Source organism: Filicampus tigris, chromosome 7 (assembly GCF_054856515.1).
Source record: "Filicampus tigris isolate MCC_2025a chromosome 7, RoL_Ftig_1.0, whole genome shotgun sequence".
Taxonomy (NCBI): Eukaryota; Metazoa; Chordata; class Actinopteri; order Syngnathiformes; family Syngnathidae; genus Filicampus; species Filicampus tigris.
The window spans coordinates 1,602,907-1,627,515 of record NC_141223.1 but is presented as its reverse complement, the minus strand read 5'-3'; the positions used below and the strand labels follow the sequence as shown (position 1 = coordinate 1,627,515).

Sequence of the window (24,609 nt, the reverse complement as noted above, 5' to 3'; positions counted from 1 at the left end):
CTCAGGGGGCCCCTCAGGGGGCCCCTCAGGGGGCCCCCGGTGCTCGACCCGTTCCTATTCACCCTCACTACGCTCGGACTTCAGCCGCAACTCCACCTGCAAACGTTCTCCACCGATTCCACCGTTGCCGGCTGTACACCTGAGCACAGGATTGAGGACTTTGTGGACTGGTGTGAGCAGACCGCCCGCCTGCTCCTAAACACCGCAAAGCTCCACCACTGGGACGGTGGACTCATTTAGGCACCTGGGCGTTCGCCGGCTAAACAAGGAACAGGACTGGACGGACACCCGATGCTCTGCGGTCGGCAGGAGGCATCGCGGACAGAGATTTTTTTTTTTTTTTTTTTTTTCAAACAAGTGGTTAAAAACGCTATCTCTGTCCTGGGCTGCCGATTAGATGTCACCGAGGAGGAGGAGGGGCAGGCAGAAGGACATTAGCCAAGCCGACGTGCGTCATAAACACTTCCCAACTTGCCGCACTAAAGTGTAGAGTCCCTCGGCGGCTCCTTCAGCGCCAGACTTTGACACATTCGGGCGCAGGAAGAAACGCGGCCACAGGTCATTCCGGCCAACAGCAACAAGACGGCTCCATTGCAATAAATAAACAGAAAAAAGAAACTTTCAAATGCCACTTATGTGCCATGCTCACTCTACATGAAACCCTTTTTTCAGATGATACTTGTAAATAATATTTGATACCCTTTCACCTCTTTTACCGTGACGATATTTTCCTCGACGGCTCGCGAGCGTCGGAAACGTTTCAATCGTTGACTCGGCGGCTGGAACGGATGAAATGGCATTTCCGTGCGGGAAGCTGATTTGAGTTACGGGCAGGGTTACGGTCCGAATTCAACTCCTAAGTCAAAGTAGCGCTGTATCACGGCAAGGGAGCGAATCCCAACACAGCCGCAGTGAGGGTCCAAAGGTACGAGAACAACTTCCTTTCATGGCGCCGCCATCTTTTTTTTTTTGTGGTTCGAGCTGATAGCGCACGCGACGCACAACGCGCTGCAAACATGTCAACATATGTACACGCATGCCATCGAATCACACAATCGCACCGTGCGTTTGTGTTTTTTTCCGTAGCGTGCTGGAAGTCAAGGAAATGAGCTGAAGTCTTCCTCCCCTCTCGCAAACAAAAGCGTTCTTATCTGAGCCGAAGCCTTTATGGACCGTCACCTCATCACCTCGTAATCTCATCAACTCATAATCCCGCTGCTGTCAAGGATAAGACCGTCCACTTATCAGAAACACATGATTTATACGAGTACTCAGACGAAGCACAAGTACTCACGCTTGGTACTTAAGTAGAAGTACGGGTATTTACGTAAAACAAACTACGATAATTATACTGTGCAAAAAAAGTAGAGAGGCTGAAAAGCGTTTAAGTACCAGAGTAAAAATGAATTTGAACAATGAACGAATGAAGAAAAAAATTCTCCTACAGAGAGGACACGGACAGTCGGGGAATATGGTACTTGTGCGAATCGCATTGATGCTCCCACGATCACGACTTCACGTTGCCCCATGTCGCTGCCGTCCCGGTTTTTGCCGCCTTATCATGTAAGCGCCCAAGATCTAAACAGTGGTTGACTCGCCCTCATTCTATTTTCAGCGCATGTCAACACCAGCGGAGGTTGATAAACATAACGAGGCTACATTTACAAAGCAAGGAGAGGAAAGTACAGAAACCCGTTTTCAAATGGACTGAGTCAATTTACACAGGTGTCAGGACAAGCAATAGCCCAAGTACACCAACCTGAAATATCTACTTAAGAATCAATGAACAAAATGTCAAATAAAATCTTTCCCCATTGAGGTGAATGGAAATGCCATGAATCCGTATCAGCCTCCCTCCAAAAATCGGAGAAATAGCACTCGATAATATTGTCATTCATCAAACAAAGTCGTGATGTCATTAAATAGAACGTAAAGAATGAAGGCGTTTTGGCCCAATCCTTTGCGTCAATTCAATGGACCTTGTGCTGCTCCTTCTGGTGTGTGTGCCACAGCCACCTGGAGGCAGTATAATACACACATACGCATGTACAGCACAAAGAGACGGTCACAAGTCACACCTCTGTAAGCCACAGTAAAAATGTGTCATTCTTCGCAGAGGACAAAGAACATATGTCTCTAAGTATCGTTATATTATCTGTCTACATGTTGTATTCGAATATCCGTACTGATCCTCCTCTTTGATAATGTCAAGAGAAAAAAAAAAGTCTGTTTTCTTTCCAATGACAGCTTGAAAAACGTCAGCCGTTGTTTCCGATGTCTCGCTTTGGGTGACATTGTGCTCTTATCTCCCGCCCTATCGCAGCACCGCAGGCAGGCATGCGACGTTGGGTAACATGAAGCCATAAAGCTTTACGAGAGGCCCGCACAAGGTAGGCTTTGGCAAAAAGACGCTGGTTACCGCCGCCAAGCGACAGCTTGCCGATTGGCTGCTTGGTCGTTGGTGGAAATATGCTTGGAAATGCCGTTTGAGGTTGTTTTTTTTCCCCTCCCTTTGTACTGCACCGGTCATACTATAAAGCAGGGGTCACCAACTCCTGTCCTCAAGGGCTCCTATCCTGCATGTTTTTGATGTGTCCCTCCTCCATCAACACACCTGATTCAAATGATCGGCTCATTAGCAAGCTGTGCAGGAGCCTGATAACAATCCTGATCATCTGAATCAGGTGTGTTGGAGGAGGGAAACATCTAAAACATGCAGGCTAGGGGCTCTCGAGGACCGGAGTTGTTGACACCTGCTCTCCACATAAGATACACTAAGTCCTCTCCTTTATTTTTCACATTTTGTTCAGTTGTTTCAGCTGTGCCACTCAAATCAAAGCCGAATTTATAAAACACACTAAAAAAAGAATCGCACATTCATGGAATTTAGATGCATTTCAACGGGGAACGTTGATTTGAGATACTGCATGAGTGTGTAACTATAATCGAGCACAATTAAAACATTTCAAACCGTACCGATTCGTCTTTTTAGGCCGATGACGATGGTCAATTTTTCATGAAACCATAACAAAAATGAGCAAATAAATGGTGTGTTTTTTTTTCTTGGGACCTAAATTGTTCTCTAGATGTGGAATGACCCACGCGCTGGTGCTTCGGCGTCTCAGTAACAAGGAAAAGTCAACAAGATATTGCGACAATGCAAATGTCTTCCAAGCGGAGGGCCTTTGGTTCCTTCCTAATCCGTTGAATGGCTCCATTAATGAGCCTAATGGCATGTGAGCGATACCGCACCTGAGCGAAACCGCGCGGGGTGACCGCCTCACAGATTTGCTCCATGGTGCAGCAAAGCAGACCGGGCAGGGAGGTAGGGAGGGCGTCATTTATGAAGCATGTCTGGCCCCCCGCCCACCCCCTCTGGGTGCCCTACACGCAAGGACAAAAACACACACAGTCATTCAGACACATCCGACTATTAAACTCATAACAGGGCGTCCATTAACCTTTGAGTGGCATTTGTATAAAGTCTTTCAGGCATAGCTACATGTGTGACATATTTTGTATTTTACCGTATTGCAATACTGTAACAACATCGACAAAAGCTCATGACAGGGGACAGCTACTCCAAAAAAGCTGTGCAAATAATTCGTCAAGTTTAAATCGGGGGCACCAACATGGTGCCTGTTCTAAAAATGGCGGGGTACACCCTGAACTGGTTGCCAGCCAATTGCAGGACCATGTTAAACCATTGATGAGAATTAATTGGTGAGAAATTATTGATCAGTCTTCACAAAGATGAATATTGTTATGTATTAAGAAGTACGTGATTAAAAGTCATTTGACCAAATTTGTTGTTTCAAAAGTGCGTTGTCAACCCCAAGAAAGTAACTCAGTTTCAAAAATGTTGGAAACCCCGTTTTAAATGTAAAGTACATTTTATTTTTGCATATCATTGTGCATTTTAACATGAAATTATAATTCATCTAATTACACTCATTTGTAGACATTATGGGGCCCTCACATTGTATATATAATGTGTATACAGTATGATAAACCTATTAAATCTATTTACTGCTTATATTGTATACAACATGTAACTTGGGTGGAAAGGACCTCCGGAATGAGTAAGTGAAGGGCAAGGCTGCCGTCTTGTGGTCAGAATTCTGAGCTGCATGGACTATAATTACAGTATAGATTTTTCAAAGTCAAACATGTAATTTTCATGTGAATTCAGTTATATGTTTCTTAGAAAGTCTTTTGAGGATAAGATCTATTTTTAGAACGTTTTTAACATTGCGATATTTAAAGCAGACATTACGAGATTAAAGTATTATTTGATTCAAGTAATATTGAGAATCAAATCTTACTTTTTCAAGACATAAAGAAACTATTATTTGTTTCCATTTCCATGATGAAGCTGACATTTTCATTCAAAAATAAAAAACACAAATGAATCAGTTGTGCTCCTGATTAGCAGGAAGGTCCCCAGCAAGTGAACAACATGCATTGCTGACGAGTTAAATGACGCAATTAGCTCTTTACAACCCACACGCGTTGGCATTTGTTTTACTTGGCATTTTGTCTCCTTTGGCATTTTGCCCCGGACCCTCCTGACGTTTTGACTCATTTGTTTTGTTCAAATACGCCCACTGTCATCCTTTACTCACTTGTTCTAAAAAAAAAAAAAATTTCCTCCTAAAAAGGCTGCGAAGTCAGAAATCAGTCATTTGGATAACGAGTTCAATCTGTTGCGCTTGGCCAACAAAGGCTATGCTAAGCTAATTGGCTAAAATAAGTATTATTTTTCCGATGGAAAAACGAATGGGAAAACTATTGGTTGTCTTGAGGATTTAGTCCTTTTTTAATCCCAGGTATATCAAAAACCGTTTCCTCACCTCAGTGACACTAGTAGCTGAGTCTTGGACATACTGGTGAATGTTCAGATCTTTGCTAGGTAACCCAAAACGGATTCTGTTACTGTAGTCCCGGAGGGATGTGATCAAGGCATGGATGAGGGGATCCGCCATTTATGTAACAAGCTTGCCGTTTACTTGTTTGAAAGGATAATCTATGCTGAGGTAACTCGTTTAAATGTTGATGTTGTACTATAAACATTTTCTTTTAAAATGGATTTAGACATTTAAAAAAAAAACATTTTTGTATTAGGCTTGCTGTTCAGTGTTCATTGGTTTCTACCGCTAGGCTAAAGTAACGCCCAAAAAAGGCTAGCTAAGGTAGGCTAGGCTGACTGATTCAATAAAATGTTTACTTTACGTGAAACCTTTTAAAAATAGAATTGACTTTAATTTTTAATCCTCTATTTTAGTATAAAGTGGCTTGCTGTGTACTTGTTTACAATGCTGAGCTAAGTGACACAAATATAGGCTAAACTATGCCAAATTAACAAGCTAAAAATGTTGAAAAGATAGTTTAAGGTAGGTTTTAATGCACCATTTGTTACAATCAGCTTGCAGTTTCCTTGTGTGAAAGAATAAACTATACTAAGACAAGACAACTGGCAAATGCCAGATATTGAACTTTTATAAGATTTAGACACTGTTAATCCATGTATGAAACAATTTGCTCATTTGCATTGCTATGCTAACGTAGGCCATGAAAAGCTAAGCTTTGCAAACATTGTATAAAATGTTGATTTTCTGCAATAAACATTTTTTTAATGATGATTTGGGCATTTAAACCTTCCAAGTTTGTGACAATCGAATTGAGCTGTTTTTTCTGCTGTCCAACTAAGAAAAAAATGCCTGCTTTCAGTGCAAACAATGAGAACACAAAAGACCAGTTTATAAGTCAAGTTATTTTTATTTCCTTGAGTTTTCTATGTTGTTTTGTTTTTTTAGCAACAGCTAACTTTAAATGATGAGCGACTGTTCTCAAGCCAGATGCACTTTGTGCGAGGAGCAGCTCCAATATTTACAACAGCAACAACAACATGCCGGAGGCAAACAATCCAGGAAGAATTCCCTTTTGACAAGAAAGAATATCACAGTCGAAGCTAAAGTTTAGCTTGTGTTAGCATTGCAATGGACAAGTCTGAATTTAGATACAACAACAGACAGACACAAAGTCAAAATGCTTGGTCTTTGCAGACAGAACTAAAACGCGGCATAATGTTAAACCACAAGAGCACCAGACGCAAGCTAGCTGCAGACTTTTGAAATTATAAATCTTACTGGCTATAGCCAATATGTAGTGTGTGTTTGTTTTGTTAGCATACATAATGAAAGCTAACAAAATTGTGCTATTTATTTGAAAAACAAGCAAAAATGTAAAATGATCAAAAGTCTCGCTACAGGTTAAGATGCTGATTTTTGTGGCGACAAACAAAAGTGCTTGAGAACATCATTCTTTCACATTGTGGGGAAAGTAGTCACAAAAACCTATCAATAAAAAGTTCTGAAATCTTCTCCCGAATAAACAAATTAGCACTGATCATTAGGATGTGCCGATGTTTTGATAAACGAACGTCAAAGAAAATTAAAAAAATGTGGACATTATCTTAGAATTTGGAGCATTGTTGTTTTGATTATTAAAGAGATAAACGCAAATCTTTATGACAACCATCCAACACAAACACATCCAATCTTTTCAACATTGATTTAAATAAATGTACACCAATTACTCAGATGTGACGCAGTTTCGAAGAGGACCGAGAAAAATCGGTGTGTTCAATCTTCAAATCAAACTGACAAAGATGATGAAAATTGGAATCAACGATTACGTTCAACAACAAACCTCAAATGTACTTTTAAAAAAAAAAAAAAAAAAAAAAAAACTTGAGTGCCGACATCTTCAGCCAAATGTGCAATCATTTTCAGGATGTGACGCTGTTTTGAGACAACGAAGACAAAAATTGACATCACATTAAGGACAAACACTTAAGAAAGCTTTTACCAAACTGAAGCATGACGGTTTTGTATTATTAAATTAAGAAAATAACTGTGCTCTAATTAAAGACAATGTTTCGATATGACGATGATAAGATATACTCAAATAAAAGCACACCATTTGTATTTTGTTAAATTAGCTGGAATTGTTAAGATGTGATGATGATTTTATACGCCGATGTTCTAATAATCACAATCAATAAAAAGCTAATTAAATTCATTGTTACAACCATTTAGTAGACGATCTGCACTTTTAAGGTTTTTTTTTTCATTTAAATAAACAAATTAGTCAAAAATTGCCCTTAACGATCACATTTGTCAACAATGGTCAAAGAAAAGGTAAAACATTTCAAATGTTCACATGCTTTCCACCAAATTGGAAAACTCGTTTTTTTTCTTCATGTAAACAAATTAGCACTAATTGTTGTGACCACGTTGCGACGGGACTATTAACAATCACGTTAATCAACAAACTCCGAGGCCACCATTCGAACTCGCCAACACCTCGGAATTCAGCAACATTACCAAAAATTACAAGCACGAGTTGCGCTGAACTGGCAACCGATAAGTCATCACACGTAGACGTATGTACGAAATTAAGTTGTCGCCCATGCAGCGCTGCATCGTTACGTTATGTTGTCATTATTATTCGAGGACGAGATGCGTTAGCCTCAGATAGCTTTGAGGAGCAAAAACATAACCAAGAGGGGGCGAAAAAAGGGGGAAAAAAAAAAAAAAGGTCTCAGCCCGACTTGAAGAGCAAGATGGCGACTTGGCCCAAGTAGAAGTAAATGAAATGTTTGGTCTCATGAGTCACGTAGCTGCCGAAGTTCCGACCCACGATGCAGTGCCAAGTGGGGTTGTACTTCTTGTCAAATTCCTAACAAAACACCAAAAGACGAACATAAGCAACAGTCACTACAGTGGACAGCTGTTCAAAAGCATTTTGTTTCCCCACATATGGATGAGTATTAATGTCAAAGTTGTGCAACAGGCACTTTGACGCTGCGTCCTATCACAGAGCGTAATTGTATGCCATGCGTTGAGTCGTTGATTCGCTCGCTAAAAATCACCGGGTGATCAATCGTCACCGACGGTCGAAGCCATTTGGACAAAGTGTGACAAGGGGCGGCAACGGCCACCACGTAGCTCCGCCCCTGCTTAGCGCCACAGTTGAGAATCAGTCGCTACAGTGGACAGCTGTTCAAAAGGTGTTTTCCCCCATATGCACGAACGAGCCTTGCTGTCAAATGTGTGTGAAGAAAAATATTGAATAGCTGTCCACTGTAGTGACTGATGAACAACTTTGACGTTGAGACATTGAGGCTCATCAATACAGAAAAAAAAAAAAACATTGTCGTGACACCAAAGCGAAATCTTTCAGAAAAACACATTTTTGAATAGCCATCGACTCTAGGGCCTGATGCGCAACTTTGGCAATGACTAATGCATATAGAAAAATGCTTTGGAATAGCTGTAGTAATTGAGGCAAAGTTTTTTTTTCTTTGACTTTCTTGAAAAGTCACTCGGCGTCCCTCCAGTCACCTTCTTGATGTAGGCTGCTATGTCCTTCTCGATGTTGTACTTCTCCATGGCCTGCGTGGCGCAGTCCACGGCGTCCTGCTGCATGTCCTCCGACATGTCTGCGTTCTTGATGACGGCCTTCCTGTCAGTCATGACGATGACGAGATGAAGAAGAGCAGGAGGATGACGGAGCCTGTGCGAGGAAGAGGGAGCACGCACATTATGATGGAGTGGAAGTCAACACACACACACACACACACACACACACGCCCACACAAATGACATGTCAATCACACGCAAGACGATTATTAGCACGGCCGAGCTAAACATGTAGCCTGGCTAATAATATAGCCTAGTTATTGCGTTTTAAAACTTACATTTTAACGCGTCACGGACATGACTTGGGGTAACTTGATACAGGTGGAGTGACATTACTCCGCCACATCAATTACGCAGAGAAGCACATTCGGTATTCGTCAATTTCAAACAGAAATTATTCATGGATCTCACGAGTCACACGTTTTGTAAATAAAAATGTCAAATCTTAAACATTCAATTCAGTCTTGCCCTTCAAATAAATACAAATATGAGCTTACCTTTGTTTGACACGAAGGGAAACGAAGCGTCCCAAATGCGAGTATAGGTGGGCAAGTTTGTTAAGATGTTCCCTTTTAATTTCTGTTTAGTTTTTTGAGGGTTTTTTAAGCACACTGGGCTTGAAGAAAGGTACGTTTGCGCTTTACTCTTGCTTGCTCCGGCGACCTACCCCGCCCCTCCGTTACGGGCTGCGGCTTCTTATTGGCCAGTCACCGCCTCCATGCGCTGTGCAGGCGTTTTCCAACAGCCCCTCTATGCCGGCATCTTATTTCCTCCCACAATGCAACATTCGTCCGTGACGAAAACATGTTCAGATTCACGTTGTTTTTTTAAATATTGTGATAGATCTAAACTTGAATCTTTTTAATATGCTTTTTTTTTTTATATATATATCAGTATAAGTGCATATTAATATAACTTTAAGCAAATATGCTAGTTAGCCAGAAGGCTGTCTTTCATCCGAAGGTAAGATATATATATAAATCCATTTTTAAAGCAAACTTCTCCAATGTGCTATCTTGTTTTTCCATACGTTGCTTGCTAGATGCAATTGCGATAGTATCTTAATGGCACAACGAAAGAAAATCAATCAGAAAAGAGGCATTGTAGGTCTTTTGTAAGGTGTTTTATTGAAAATGCTAGAAGAAAAAAGGATTGATTAAGCAAAGAAATCAACATTCAAACTAGTACCCTATATGAAACCCTCCCCAAACTTTCCCCGCATACCAGGCATCTACGATTCCATCCTTTGATCCAACTTCCTGGTCCTCTGTTTTTCGCTTGTCAATTTTCTCACCATTATCACTGAAAAACTTTATAAAAGATAGGCAGGTGGCAGGCTATAAAAAAAAATAAAAACAAAAAATAAACAAACAGTTGCTCCGGGAGGTCCCCCGTTAATTACTTGTGAAAATTTTGTTGGGAAATCCTGGAAAACTGATCCCGTTCCCGAGCATCCATCCTTGCCTATAATCCCTTTCCTAAAAATCGATCCAGCTCCAAAGGATTGCGATCCACTGAGCCACTCCTCTCCAATCAAAACCTTGAAATACCAGGAAGAAAATCAGAGGCAGACCGTTAGAACATAACGTACAAAAAAGTGGGGGCAAAAAAAAAATAAAATAAAACTGTGAGAAAGAGCAGGAAGAAGAAAAATCCCTAACACATTGCATCAAGTCAGATTTTTCATTTACATATGACAGCAAAGATGTTACACTTACATCACAACACTTTTTGCCTGTGTCACAGGCCAAAGAGCCGAGTTTCAATTCTATGACATGCACGACAACAAGAATAAAGCAATGACATGGATTGACGGAACGTGAAGCATACCATGGCCTCCATTTGATGTCCTATCCTGACCATACAAATGAAATGTGCTCCACCACAATGGGTTTTTATTCCAAATCACTTTAATCCTTCTCTTCAGAAGTCTAAAGGAAGACACAAGGTAAAATATAGTTAAAGCGTCGGTGTCTCTGTCCAAATATCCAATGACAAGAAGCCATGTTTTTTTTCATAAAACTTGCAAAAACATTGCGTGGCACAACATTTTTGCTCATTTTCTCTGTGTGGTGGCGGGGGGGTGGTTAAAATAGAAGGGAGGAGGGAAGGGAGAGTACAACTACATACCAAGCTTGTCTATAAGGACAAAAAATAGCGGCTAAAAACAAAACAAAAAAAAATAAAAACAGTGTTGGGTTTACATCTAGGGTTGCAAAATCCAGGGATTTTTTTTTCTATTTAAGTAAGAAACTTTCCATGGGAATTAACGGGAATTTGTGGGAAATTATCAACGGAAATAAAGCAGGGACTTACTGAATTGAGGGTTGGTTCTCGAACTTACAAGCGGTGGGAGAAATGCATTCTAGTATGTCCATAACTAAAACGACTTAATTTCTTGCAAATTAAGTTGAATATCTACGCTAATTCTTCATATAGATGATCTTGACTTTTTTGAAGGGAGGGGGGCTCTTCATATAAAAAGGGGGATTTTGAAAGTGTATTTTTGCCAAACACATTATGATCTGTTGGGGGGGCGGGGGGGGGGGGGTGGTACCCTTTTTCTGCCTCTAATTTGATATACAAGTAACATGTCTGAGGAAAAACAACCAATCAGAAGCCCCTTGAAAGAAAAACAGCCTATGTGCAAATTGCACACTCTCCTTTTAACATTTTAATAAATTGGCCTTGTTCATTCTTACATCTGTTTGGACGGGAGGAGAATAAACTTTTGATTCAACTTTTTTTTTTGGGTACTTCAATGACTTCAAGAAGTGATTGAAAGGGGGAAAAAAAAACAACTCACAAACAAAATCTAAATTGTATTCTGCTGATGACAAAACAAAATGCTTGATAACAATACCTTGCCAAAATTCCCCAGCTTAACTTCCCATGGAAATTTATGGAAAACTTTACAGAAGTGTGGTGCAAATTCCCCGCCCCTTTTGCAACCCTAGTTACATCACAGGGCGGGAGGATGGGCGAAAAAGGAGGAACCCCACGAGGCTTTCTAGGAGCGCGATCGCGATCGAGAGCAGCTGTGCCGCGGAGAGTAGCGTGGCGACGCCCGTCCGCGTCCTCGGGAGTCGCTGCGGCTTCGGCTCCTGCTCCGGCTCGGGGTGCGACTGCGGCTTCTGCTCCGGCTTCCGCGGCTGCGGGAGCGGGACCGTCCGTAACTCGGGCTGCGGGGACCGTCTAATTTCACGTGAACATACGCCGTCTCTCCCTGGCGGCACACAAGAGAACTGCACATTGTAGAAGGACGCAGATGTGGGGGCGGGGGGTGGGGCGGTGAGGGACGGGTGGCGGGGTGAGCGGAATGCGGACGGGGGGGGGGGGTCGGGGGCACAGGCTACTCACCTCAGTTGGCACACGCACACAAATCCACAGTGCCAAGAAACCAAAGCGCTAACAACATACCTCGTGCGAGCGGAATTTGGAGTTATCCAGCTTTCGGACGGCATAGGTCATGTCTTCCTTGCGCACAAATTCTACAACGCCGGTGCCGTCTCGGTAGACGTCGGCGTAACACACGTCGCCCGCCTCGCGCATGTGGTCCTTCAGGTCCTGCCAGCTGCCGCTCTGAGGGAGCCCTGAGCACACAAGATGGCCACCGTCATCTCACCAACATTGTCTTTCGACCGACTCATTTCTCTTTCGTTGTTTTGATTCGCTGCCAGTCATTTTGGAACGTGATCACGATTGATAAAAACAATTATCCATTGACTTCAGTATTTAGTATTGACCAAACTTAATTTTCCCCAAAAGGTCAACCGCTCAAATCGACCATCGTGCCTATTCATCCCTGCACGTTGAACATCTTATTCTGGAACACTCTACTCTTTTTAGTCAAGTACAAAATGAGCTCATGAATATCATGTGACATTCAAGTCTCTTGCATTTTCATTCTGCTGCTGCATTGCAATTTTGCACACATTCAAACTGTCAATGAGCATCGCCCTAATCTCTTTATTGGATTCCTTTTATTGTTCTATATTTACTAAGTCTTGGAACTAACTGGGCTAATGTGTGACCTCTGTATCATATTTCATGCTATGTGGAAATGACTTTCGCATTAGCACTGGCAACAGTTTTAAAACAAAGCATGTCTTGTATTTAAATATACAATGTGTGTAATTCTTTTTGTCTTGTGTTTAGTTGTGCAGTTAACTCCAAATGGGGTGTCATTAAAGTGTACTTCCTCCGGAGCAATATTGAAAAGATTGATTGACAGCTGCTGTTCCCATTTTTGTCTATCCTTGTATTTACCAATATAACCCCCCTGGTTACTTTTAATGCACGGCGCCGTGTTAGGAACGGATGTGATGTCAAGACGTTGACCGGGCCCTCCTTCGCACCCACAATTTGCCCCGTGAAACGGCTAAAAACGGGTGCATTTTGCTGCTTACCTCAAATTTCGTATGAATCATATTGCCTTGTTTCAACTAGTGGGCCTGCATAAAACATATTCTTAAAAATGTATTTTTGGGTTGACTTCCGCTTTAAAGGGGGGGAAAAAAAACCTACTGCCAGGCCGGCAGCGAGCAAGAAGTATATTAGCACCGCCCGCTTCCTTATCGGTCAGCAAGACATCCTGGGATCCACCTGGCCGGTTCGATAGCCATGAGCGTGGCATCCAGACTCGGATATCTATTTAGTCATTTATGTAATTATTTCAATGGAAAGGATGTAACGTGACCTGCATCACAGACAGGCTTCCACCTTCGCATGCGGCGGCCAATTATTTACTATGCGCTGCAGCACCTGCCTCATCTGACAGAGTCAGCAAAAGTGGCGTCATTTGATGGACTTTCCGTCAGCGTTGGCTCTGGAGAATTGCCAGAATGACTCAGACTTGTCAGAATCTGACCAAGAAAATGCCACGTTGAATCGGGGAGACGGCCGGGCCGACTCAGCTTTCAATGCCACTACGTCACAGCTCCTGTCATGGCATCTCAGCAAATAAAGTCCACGAGCCATTAGAAGCTTGCTTTACTACAACTACTGTAACCAAAACTATTTCTATATATATCTCTCTATCTATATCTATATATAGTATAGTATTTTTTCCCCTCTGACCATCACAGACTTTGAACAGCTTCAAGCACACTCAGGGACGGCAAAATCACACGCTTGCTGTGCAAGTAATATGGTGCACTCGGGATACTTTCACAACGTCGGGAACTTGCGCGCACACACACACACACACCGCTGTTTGGCACAATCATTCACATTTACAACAGACACTTGTTCAGCTTCTTATTGCACATGCAGGACAACAAATTCTGCTAAAAAGTTACTTTGCAGGTGTGCGCTGTATTTCAAACATTAATTGACAGCAAAAGTTGAATCTGTAGGATGCAATCATTTCATTTTCTTTGTTTCCAATTCTACGCATCCCATTGTGCGCACAGATTCATACTGATGCAGATTTGTCTCCTCTGTAAAACACGTGCTGGGCTTTTTATGGCATCAAAGTTGTTTGGCCTGAAATATTTCCATGTGCGTTGTCCTCGTGCTGCTGCCGCTCCTCATCGTCTCACACACACACACACACACACACACACAATGCTTTTCATGTCAGACCGACGTACTTCAAAGTATTCTAAACATGCCCTCACTTTTTAAGGAAAGTTGTTTTTAGACCAAAACTAAAAACAGTACAAAGCGCGACGGTCAATGTGAGCAGCATAGCACGACAATGCAGCAGGCTTACCGGACACAACCACCCTGTACTCTGAGCGCCTGGATGGGGGCCCGTATCGGCCTCTGGGGGCTCCGCCGCCGCCACCGGCGGCGCCGCCGCCGCCGCCTCCACCACCAGCGCCGCTGAAGCTGCTGCCTCTAGAGCCCCTTCCGCTCCGGGGGAACTCAACGCGCAGCCGGTAGCCGTCGTAGTCGTAGCCGTCCCGGCCGTAGACGGCATCCCCAGCGTCCCTGCCCATGAAACGGAGGATTTAAGTCACCCATTCCCATTTGGGATGAGTTGTAGAGGGATGGACCATTTCTGGTAAATTTCCATGGGAAGTTAAACTGAGGAATTTTGTAAATACTCCAGGTTGGAAATTTTCGATGGGAATTGATGGGAGTTAAAGATAATTGAAGGAAATCTAATGGAAAGGTGTCATATTGTTGCTGTCCTGTGAAAAACATGTTTGTGATTTTTAATTTTCACATTTACTGGATGTCCATTAATGTAATTTTTTTCTTTTTTAAATGGAAGTTTTTTTTTCCCACGGCACAATGACGATATTCAAGCATAAATCTAAGGCAGTGGTTATTTCCTCCTGCTAGCATAATTTTACTGCCAACAGCTCTTACTTGTCACTCCCCAAGGCGAGGAATTCTGGGCCTGCGGCGAATCCACTATTTTACCTTCTTTAATTGCAGTAGGGTGACCGTGAATAGGTTATTTTTGTTTGATGTGTAGGCTGCCGTGTTACATCCCCCATCCCATAAATGGGATGTACCGTTCCCGCCCCTGTAACAGAATGCCCAGCTCTGCTAATCATAACCTTACCATAACTTTGATTATATTTTTACAGGTTAAACTCATGAACCTTTCTTAATTCTAACCCCAACCTCTTATTTTTTAATTATTAATCTTCCACTTTTTTTTTTTTTTTTTAAGTTTTTCCTTGCTCTCCTGGGGGTTAAGATCAAGGGATGTCATTAATATGTTGTCAACTATGAGCATGTGAAGCCCTTTGCACCTTTCTTGTGATTGAGGACTATATAAATCAATTTGACTTGAATACTTATCCTTACACTAACATAACCCTTTATTTGTGTGGGGCCCTAATCCTTTTGCCAATTATTTTTGTGTTTCACAAACTACATCAAAATTATTCGGCTGCATAACTGTTCAATTCTTCACTAAAGACGTGAAACAAAACGGCTCGTTTCCAACTCCCTACTGACTGCACGCCTAATAAAAAGGTACAGCGCAGTATTTGAACCAGCGACGCGATGGGATCAAGCATCGACCGCTCTGCCCACTATAACACGAGCTGACACACTTTTGGGGGCTTTTAGTACTCACGGATTCACGGCAAAATAACCACTGCCTATTTTTAAACTACCCAACCTTTACTTGTGCAAATTCCCGGTTTGTGCTCGATTATTCCCTGGGAGAATTTCCTACTTTGAATATGCCCCGAATCTTATGAGTCATACAACAAAAAGCTAGGATGCTATTGAAATGGGGCGCATGGGTGGGGAAAACAGTTATTTGACAAATTAATTGTTGGCGTAATAGAATAGTTTACCAGGTCATATCTTCACACAGCAAATTCTCAAAACAGAAGTCAAGTTGCATCAATTCAACGTTTTAACGGATTACCATTACCTCAGCAAGTGAGAATATACACAAAGAGAAACAATTCTTAGCACGCACGTTGGTATCTTTCATTGATATCACGACAGTGACTTAAATGACTTGGCAATTACCCTATAAATTATGGAAATGTAGTCAGAGATTTAGGTATCTCTGTGTAGCGTGTCCGGTGTGTGGTCTGGGCCGCGAAAAAATGTTAGCAGATAGCCACAAAATGGCGGCTCACTGGCTGAAGAAAGATAAAATAAGCTAAGCTATCGATAGCGCCTTACCTCGGGTCTTCGAACTCAATAAACGCGAAGGGCGGTCCTCCTCTGCGGTTTTTGAGGTCGATATCTCGTATGTTGCCGTACTTGTAGAAGACCTCCTCTACGTCTTTGGTGCGGATATCGGGAGGGAGGTTTCCCACGTAGATTCGGCAATCGTTGTTCCCCGCCGGGCCTCGCACAACGCCAGACATCGTTCGTGGATGGGGCTTGTTCGCTGCTGCTGCTGGGCGGGTTTAATAAAGTGAAAGAAAAACAAAACACCGGATGTGCGGTTCCAAGCGGAAATTAAGTGTTAAATTCCCCGCAAGTAGTGGAAGGATTAATCCCGCTCAGTCCGATTGTTTAGTTTGCGGTTCACCACAAGGCACTGCCCCCGCCTCTGCCTCAGCCTTCCGACGAGCCTTCCCTCCTTCCGCCACTCACCGTACTTCCGGCGTGGCTCGGAAACTCAACTACACTCGCGTAACAAAGTAGTCCGTCACGTTAAACGAGGAAAGAAGTCGATTGCTAATGACGTCACAAAAAGCACAAGGAAGGCACTGGAGTGACTTGAATGTACAGTATATTAGAACTTGATGCAAAGCTATAGAGATGAAGAAATAAATATGATCACACATTCAACATGTTATGTAAATATAATTATATAATGCACATTCTGCAAGATTGATCAAGAAAGTGTAACTCATCTTTTCAGTGAATGTCTCTAGCATCAGGTTCTGGGAAAATGTAGAGAAGTACATTTGTTTTCTCAAAATACTGCAGGCATCACCAACTCTGGTCCTTGAGGGCCACCTGCATGTTTTAGATGTTTCTCTCCTCCTGCACACCTGATTCAAATAATCGGCTCATCAGCAATCCCTACAGAAGCCTCATAACAATCCTGATCATTTGAATCAGGTGTGTTGAAGGAGGGAAACATCTAAAACATGCAAGATAGGGGCCCTCGAGGACCAGAGTTGGTGACTCCTGGTATAAAGATTGAAGGTAAAAATATCATCACTTGTTTTGAATACAAAGATATAGAAATTTGCAATAGTGCCTTTTTCAGTGTTAGATGGAGGCAATTGATTCGCTGTGGCGACCCCTGAAGGGAAACGCCGAAAGGAAAAGAAGAGCCTATAGATTGATATAGAAAGTAGCCTATTTTATTGATATTCTGAAAGAGCTGAACAATTGTAACATTAGACAGAAAACAATATAATACAGTTTTATTGTTAGTCTGTATTTTATATGTGTATGACTTATATATACAGTGCTACTATGTACTATAATTCCATTACAATCACATTCAATACTCTGGAAATATGCCTACGCCGAAGAAAACACAACTCCAAATATTGTAGTTCATACACCAAGCCTGTGAGTGGCGCTCTGGTAATTCCGGCTAGAAATAACCGGAAACGAATACATGCAAATACAGCCAATGAGGAAGTAACGCTTTAAAACAAGTTTGAAAATATGAAATGTTGCTTTAATTTACTGCGAAATTGGTGTAACAGGAAGCTGATAGTAGCTCAAGGTTTTCGCGGGCAATCTACAGCAAAAGCTTACTTTGTTCTCATTCGTATTGTTGTCATGTACTCTGAGAAAAGCAAAACGTCCAACAATGTGGCTTCACCGGAACACTTTTATTAGGAGTGGAGTCTCTCTGAAACAATATGCACACAAACTTGTTGTTTTTCTATCAAAGAATGCAAGAACGGCACTTTAATTACAGCTAATGCATTTCAGTGTAGTGTTTGCATGTCATGTCATGTCATGTCAGGTTTGGGGTACTCAAGTTTGAGTTTCATTACTCGATGGGCATTTTAGTCTGGGTTCTGCTTTCAAGCGTTATGGTTTTAAATTAAGATTTAAAGCCAAGGTTAGGTTTTCAAAGTATGGTTCAAGGCAAGACAGTTTTATTTATACAGCACATTTAATACACAAGGTAACTCAACATGTTTGGCAGTTACAAAACATTTAAAGGCAAACCAATTTAAGACATTGAAAAACAGAAGGTTAGGTTTAAGGTTTCAAAGTAAGATTTAATAGTAGTATTTCATTTTTATTTATTCTATTGTTTCAAATCTCCAACACAAAATGATAAAAATGTTTTCAAGTACGATTTCTATGTTTTGTAATAAGTGGAATCACCTGACTACATCACTATATCTATTCACATTTGTATGGCAATGGAGGAGTCTCAGCTTTATGATCGTGTTTAGTACGAGTAACAGGATCCGTAAACGCCGTGCGCAGAATCGACATAGTTGTCGGCGCCCTTGTACTTCCCTCGACACGCCAGACTGTTGACCTGACACACACACATACACAACAACATCAAAAACATTTTGCTCAGTTCACACATACTGAATATTTGTAGAGCGCGGGGGCTTGAACCTGAGTATTTATTTTTTCTGTCCACTTTTTATTTTTACTCCTGACACTCAAAAACGGATATGCACGTTCTAGTCTTGCTTCGCCAAAACTGAACCGCTCAGGCCGTGTCTAGTCTAAAAATATTGCTTAAGCATCATCTGGTGACCTCTTGTGGTCAAGCCTTGTCTAATAGATTAAAGGCTTTGTCACCATCTTGTAAACAGGCTTTCACTTGTATAACGCTTTTCTACCTTAGGTAGTCAAAGCGCTTTAAGACAGTTTACCTACTGATGATGCAGCATCAGAAGCAACTGTGGGTTCAGTATCTTGCTCAAGGACACCTTGACATGGTCACAAGAGTTGATCCATGTCTATCTTAGCCTACACTGGTCTTAAGTAAAGGAGTTGAATCGGTACTTCTACTTTTTTTTTTTTTTTTACACAGGCACCTATTAGACATGGGCTGACATTACAGTCGATTCTCGTTTTAAGACGATATGATAACAGTGACCAAACGGGACAAGTCGAAAGACAAAGCAGATGTGTACTTGTACATAAGAGCAACATATGAATACTTTTGCCCCCTCTGACCTCGGCCCTCTTGATGAACTGCTCCGTGGCGGTCTTCTCGTTCTCCTTGTGTCCACGCCAGGCCCGCAGCGCCGAGGCCTGCAGGGCGCGGCCAAAGGAGAAGGTGAGGGTCCAGGGTTTGGCCAAGGGGCAGTTGTTGATGGCATTCAGGTGCACAGACGCCTCCTCTTCGCTTTGACCTCCCGAAAGGAAGGCCACGCCTAGCCGGGAACAGAACATGGTTAGTATCGACCTTTTCACCAGGACGTCACGGCGCCGTTAGCACCACTAGTAAACAAACCCTTTCTCGTCATTGCTTATTTAACCAGGAAGTCAACGCCCCCCCCCCAAATTCTTTGCAATAATATGTTCTAAGCAGACCCACTAGTCTAAACTCGGCATTCTGATTAATATTACGTTTGTGGAATATGAGTTAAGTAGTAAAATTCACCCGATTTTGTCAATCTCGGTGGGCGGCCATTTTGTGGAAATGTGATGTCATTTTCTGTCGACAGAAGTGGCAAAATGGCCGCCCCTGAGATGACTAAAAACAGTTGGATTTTGCTGCTCATCTCATGTGCCACAAATGCATTATTAATCCGAAGACTAGTGGAGGCGCATAGAACATATTTTTGTAAAGAAACTATCACGGCTTACCTGTTTACTGAAGCCGAGCCGTGATTGGTCGTTACCTGAGCCCTGAGTAGTTGCGATGTCATTTTCAGTCGACAGAAAAGACAAAATGGCCGCCGCCTGAGATGGCTAAAAAGGGGTGGATTTTGCTGCTTAACTCTTCTTCCACAAACGCAATATTCATCGGAATGCCTTGTTTCAAATAGTGAGCCGGCTGGAAACATATCTTTAAGGTTAGAGGGCTTTTTAGATGCGGTTAGGGGTTAGGGCAGGGGTGTCCGAGTCCGGTCCTCGAGGGCCACTATCCCATCCCGCACACCCGATTCAAATGATGAAGATCGTTATCGGGGTTCTGCAGTGCTTGTGTGTTGGAGGATGGAAACACTTTTAAAAAAATGCAGGCTTGTGGCCCTCAAGGACTAGATTTGGCCACCCCTGGATTCGGGTTCGGGTTGACTTACCTGCCACTGCTGGAGGAACGGTGCGGCGAAGGGCGGTGAGGGTTGCCATTGCCACGTCCTCTGGGCTGTACTTTTTGCTGCAGCCGTGTCCCGGCGTGACCATGTTGGGTTTGAGCACCGTGCCCTCCAGGTACACGTGGTGGTCCGACATGGCTTGGTAAACCGCCGTCAGCACCTGAACTCCAGCGCAATATGTTCTTTATTCATACGTGGTCGACTCCCAAATGTGAGAGAGGGGCCGCTCACTTTCTCCGTGACGTACTGGCAGCGCTTCAGGTCGTGCTCTCCGTCGGGTAAGAGCTCGGGCTCGATGACGGGCACCATGCCTTGCTGGAAGAGAAGGCGTCGCAATGTCGCACGTTTAAAAGCCAATCAAAAGTGACATCTTGTGTCACATGACCTTTCACAACAAAGATGACGCTAAGAGAGCTCCAAGATTGTTGAAAAATATATTAGGGGTGTGCGCCACCTGCTGGCAGATGCTGGCGTAGCGAGCCAGGACGTTGGCGTTCTCGCTGATGGCCAGCTTGGATGGGTTGGCGTCGCTGATCTTCATCACGCAGCGCCACTTGGCGAAGGAGGCGCCGTCTTTTTTGTACTGGGCGCAGCGCTCCGACAAGCCATCTAGACCTATGGGCGAACGTTTTAGACGGCTTGGTAGTTGACTCCTCGCAAGAAAGAGGACCGGCGGCATGGTGCGGGAAATTCAGTGTACAAGCAATGGTCTGCTACATTTGCAGTACTCACCCTGGGTGGTGGTTTCTCCGTAGGTTCCTGCCAGCGGAACAACACCTTTGTCAACCTGAGCAACAAAAAGACAAGGACGCGTCGTGTGTGTGTGTGTGTGTATGAATGTCCACATCAGTGCAATAATCATGCGGTCTAATCGGCATCTTGAGATTCCACACTTGGTAAGGTTGGCAGACTATCTCGGCCAAGGAGAAGTGCTTCCGAACATAGATTAAGAGACATATGGGAATAATATTTGAGAGAAATCGATCACATCCTGAAAAAAAATGCATTTTTTTTCTTTCCTAACTCACTGACTGGTAGCTGGGGATTTTGAACATGCTGGGTTACTTTTACCCAAGGTTGGGTTAATTATTTTGACCCAGCAGATTGGGTCGAAAATTGGATTTGGGCAGGTTGAAGAACTGAAGCTAGTCGGCATTCGACTTTGTGTACTGAAGATTAAGTACGAACATTGAATGTAACATTCCAAGAGCAATTTGGGGGAGGCTAGATAATCCAGTGGGTTACACTACAGACTTCAGAACCAGTGATATGCGTTCATATCTTGGTCCGCGGATATTCTGTGTCAGGAAGGTGTACACATTGTGCCAAATATTGTGTGAGCGACTTGCTGTCAGGACTCCTGACAAGGGACAGCTGAGTCTTCATAGAAAATGTTGCTACTAAAATGACTATTATTACAATTATTTTTAAGCACAGCTATAGTGATAACCTGCTAACCCGTATCTTGGTAGCTATAACTCATCAGTTTGGGTCAGGGGTGGAGCAGGTTGACAGACTGCCCACCCAGTGAGATTCATGAAAAAAAAAAAAATTAAATTCCATTTTTTGTAAATTATTATTAAATTATTTTAGAATTTTTGTTTCGTTGTGTTTATTCTTTTGGCAAATGGCTCTCGGGCCGTAGTTTGGAGACCACTGCCCGTTGGGGCCTAATTGTAAGCTGACCTTGACGCCGACCAGGATGCCTCTGTCTCGGATCATCTTGACAAAAGCGACCCCGCCGTCCGAGTGCTGGTAGAGCGTCTCGTGGAAGAAGATGATGCCGCCGATGCAGGCGTTGACGCGCTCGTCGGCGCTGAAGAGGATTTGACGGAACTGACGACGGTTCTCCTCCGTGTTCTCCACGCCCACTTGGGCCAGGCGCTTGGCCATGCTGCCTGCCGCGAACACCCATGCTCAAAAACTCACGCAGTATTCAAACAAATCTGTTCACCCATAATGAAAGCCATTAATACCGTCCAAAGGTATTATACGTAGGTCAGGAAAACTAACGAAAAAACTATTTTTGTTCACGAAATAAAATAAAAATGACTCTAAAAACGAAACTACAGCTGACCTATGTCATGTGTAGTACTGATAGTCTCCAATAGTAGCGCTACAATGTGCTATCACTGTTTAAGAACCAGCAATGTATGTTCGACCAAGTGTCCAAGTACTGAAAAAAAACCATTAAGTTACCAACCCCTCTGCGTCCGCCGTTATTAACAATCGGTCGCCATCCAAAGCTTGACTATAAACATCTTATATGACAACGTGTATAAAACTGACTACACGTGACTCCATCTCCTCTGGTCCTTTTTTTCAAGAAACAACATCTGCTTCATGCTTCCTTGCAAGAGTTTTCATTGTGTATTTTTGTGTTTGGCTGCTTGTCCCGTTCAATAAACGGCTGAAAGTGCACCCGTGACTGTTCCTCTACTTTTTTCGCCACCTTTTAAAGCGCCGCACCTTTCACTGCAGAAAATCGAGGTACCAGTATAAGTTGTGTAGACGTACCCACGGACTCGTCCGCAGCCAGGATGCCTTTCCCCGGAGAGACGATGCGCATGGCGGTCTCGTGCAGTTCCTTCTTCTGAGTGTCAGACAGCGCGGCGAACTGATGCGTCATGTTGACAAACTGTGCTCCCTTCAATAGCGGCTACTACTGAGAAATCACATTGAAGGACATTAAAAACAAGGAGTGGCCAAGTGTTTGAAATCAGTCGCAAAAAGTGCATTGTACAGTATAGTGAATTCGTCATTTTGTAGTGTTGTTCAAATATAATCGTTAGTTTTTATTATGTTGTCAATATATTTCAAAAGGCTACACACACGCACACACAAAACCTAAACAGGAAAATCTGCAATATAGTGGGAAGGGGAACTGCAAAATAGCAGAGGACTACTGTCCATGAGTACATGAAAATGCGTTTAATGATTTAATGATTGATGATGGCGAAACCATTTTCATTGTGTATAGTAAGGTTATAACTTAATGTTAAACATGGTTCCCAGCTTTTAATCAATAAAAACAAAAATGTCACATTTTAAAATGATAAACCAAAGGCTTTTTTTTTTTTTTTACATTTGACAAAAAATCTATATTTTAGAGAATGAAAACGAAAATTATAAAATTCAAAGCAGTCACGAGAAACCCAAATACTGTAATAAAGTAGAACAACTTATTAGGGTTACAATACTTCCAAAAGGTATTACAAATGAAATTTACATTTCGCAAACAAATCTAATTTGATGTAAAATTAAAAGCTGCAAACACAAGCCAAAAATTAGATTTCACTTAAAAAATGTTACAAAGACACTTGACCTCCACCCACATAGGCCACTCGCAGTTCGGCACCAGTTCAGTTATTTTCAGATTTTTTGTTTTCATTGAAAAATAGAAAAAATTGAATTATTAAAAAAAAAAAAAAAACATTGCTTTAACTTCATTTTTGGGTGGAGGGTAAAGCCAACCCCCGTTTTGCTGGATTGCTGGCTTAAAATGCCACTTTCTAGTTTGCACATATGATCCTTTACCTCGTGGGTTCGAGGGTGCGTATGTTGGGGGGGAGTAGAGTAGTAAATGTTTCCTACCTTGACAGGAAGTGAAGCGTGTGTCGGTTCGCTTGATGGGACGAACTGGAACGACTGCGGCGGCCTTTTCACAGAATCCGGCACTGTGGGCGGAGCTTGCTCGCCACGTCCCACACCAAATAAGGGCATCGCAATTTTGCACAGTAATCATAGCTCTTTTCCAATCGTGACAATAATAAAATAAAATCCACTTGGGCATCAAGTAAATGCAACATTATCAACCGTAAATGTCAAATGTCACATTTAACATGACGTCCATGGGCAAAGTATTGAATCAAGTAGCCTAAAGCAACCCAATTGGCGCCTTTAGCCGCAATTGCTATTTATATTCTAATTAGCTCAAATGTCCCCTGGGAAGCTGTGGTCAACCCTCCTGCTATTTGGGTCCTCTCTCTGGAATCCTCACAGGCCCTTTCAACAGTCTCAAAGCAATTCATCAACTCGAGCGAGGTTTGAACTGTGAATGAGAATTCGAAAGTCAAAAACCTTTTTACCATGATGCCACGCGGACCTCCGGATGGCACCACAAACCCTTCTGTCATTTCAAGGCAGAGCCATTGAGAAAACGTTGAAATGGCGTGAAAAATGACTTTCGACTTCTTCTCTACTGCCCTATATTTTGAATGTGAAAGTGTCTGTAAAAAAAAAGAGGTAAATTGAGCCACTGAGCGCTATAGTGCACTGAGTCCATTTGGTTTTCAAGAGAGCTATTTCAAGTTTTATGGCTGCAATAAAATCTCGGCGATTAGCAGGCTAGCTATTGTGTTTTGCTGAATTACTCAAAGGCAACCCGACGAAATGTTTTTCACATACGGTACCTGTGAAAAAATGTCCTCTGCAAACCACAAGGTTTGTTTCCCAGTCTGTCCTGTCCTTTTAAAAGT

General features: G+C 42.6%; 4 protein-coding genes across 9 annotated transcripts in view; all 4 read right to left on the bottom strand.

The window, feature by feature from the left end:
• The window catches only part of hnf1ba (HNF1 homeobox Ba), a 47,863-nt gene extending 42,888 nt beyond the window's left edge, over positions 1–4,975 (bottom strand). For 2 of the 4 annotated variants that reach the window (XM_086036668.1, XM_086036671.1), the window contains exons 1-2: positions 4,854–4,975; positions 3,253–3,384 (exon numbers count right to left, since the gene is read on the bottom strand). The gene's annotated coding sequence lies outside the window, so the exon portion shown is untranslated. Of the gene's footprint in view, positions 1–475; positions 592–3,252; positions 3,385–4,853 lie in introns of those variants that run through there. The other 2 variants (XM_086036669.1, XM_086036670.1) reach the window with 2 other exon arrangements.
• Positions 4,976–5,758: 783 nt separating this feature from the next.
• dynll2a (dynein, light chain, LC8-type 2a) lies at positions 5,759–9,173 on the bottom strand. Its single transcript, XM_086035460.1, has 3 exons — positions 8,984–9,173; positions 8,409–8,580; positions 5,759–7,743 (listed from the first exon to the last, which is right to left on the bottom strand). Exons 2-3 carry the CDS (start codon positions 8,538–8,540, stop codon positions 7,606–7,608), a joined length of 270 nt encoding a protein of 89 aa, XP_085891586.1. The 5' UTR covers positions 8,541–8,580; positions 8,984–9,173; the 3' UTR covers positions 5,759–7,605.
• A 421-nt stretch (positions 9,174–9,594) lies between these two features.
• Positions 9,595–16,537, bottom strand: srsf1a (serine and arginine rich splicing factor 1a). Of its 2 annotated transcripts, XR_015087432.1 has the most exons (5): positions 16,095–16,537; positions 14,203–14,423; positions 11,907–12,079; positions 10,317–11,712; positions 9,595–10,026 (listed from the first exon to the last, which is right to left on the bottom strand). XR_015087432.1 is itself a non-coding variant. In XM_086035459.1 (4 exons), exons 1-4 carry the CDS (start codon positions 16,280–16,282, stop codon positions 11,497–11,499), a joined length of 798 nt encoding a protein of 265 aa, XP_085891585.1. In that variant the 5' UTR covers positions 16,283–16,537; the 3' UTR covers positions 9,595–11,496. The 2 variants fall into 2 exon arrangements, 1 of the variants encoding a protein (XP_085891585.1); XM_086035459.1 differs by having other exon boundaries at positions 9,595–11,712.
• Positions 16,538–17,970: 1,433 nt separating this feature from the next.
• On the bottom strand, positions 17,971–23,832 carry aldoca (aldolase C, fructose-bisphosphate, a). Of its 2 annotated transcripts, none has more exons than XM_086036011.1 (9): positions 23,726–23,832; positions 22,649–22,793; positions 21,818–22,029; positions 20,864–20,918; positions 20,586–20,746; positions 20,363–20,446; positions 20,117–20,291; positions 19,044–19,243; positions 17,971–18,387 (listed from the first exon to the last, which is right to left on the bottom strand). In XM_086036011.1, the coding sequence occupies exons 2-9, from the start codon at positions 22,758–22,760 to the stop codon at positions 18,295–18,297; spliced, it is 1,092 nt and encodes a 363-aa protein (XP_085892137.1). In that variant the 5' UTR covers positions 22,761–22,793; positions 23,726–23,832; the 3' UTR covers positions 17,971–18,294. The 2 variants fall into 2 exon arrangements, with proteins under 2 accessions (XP_085892137.1, XP_085892136.1); XM_086036010.1 differs by having other exon boundaries at positions 22,649–22,796; positions 23,726–23,795.
• Positions 23,833–24,609: the final 777 nt, after the last annotated feature.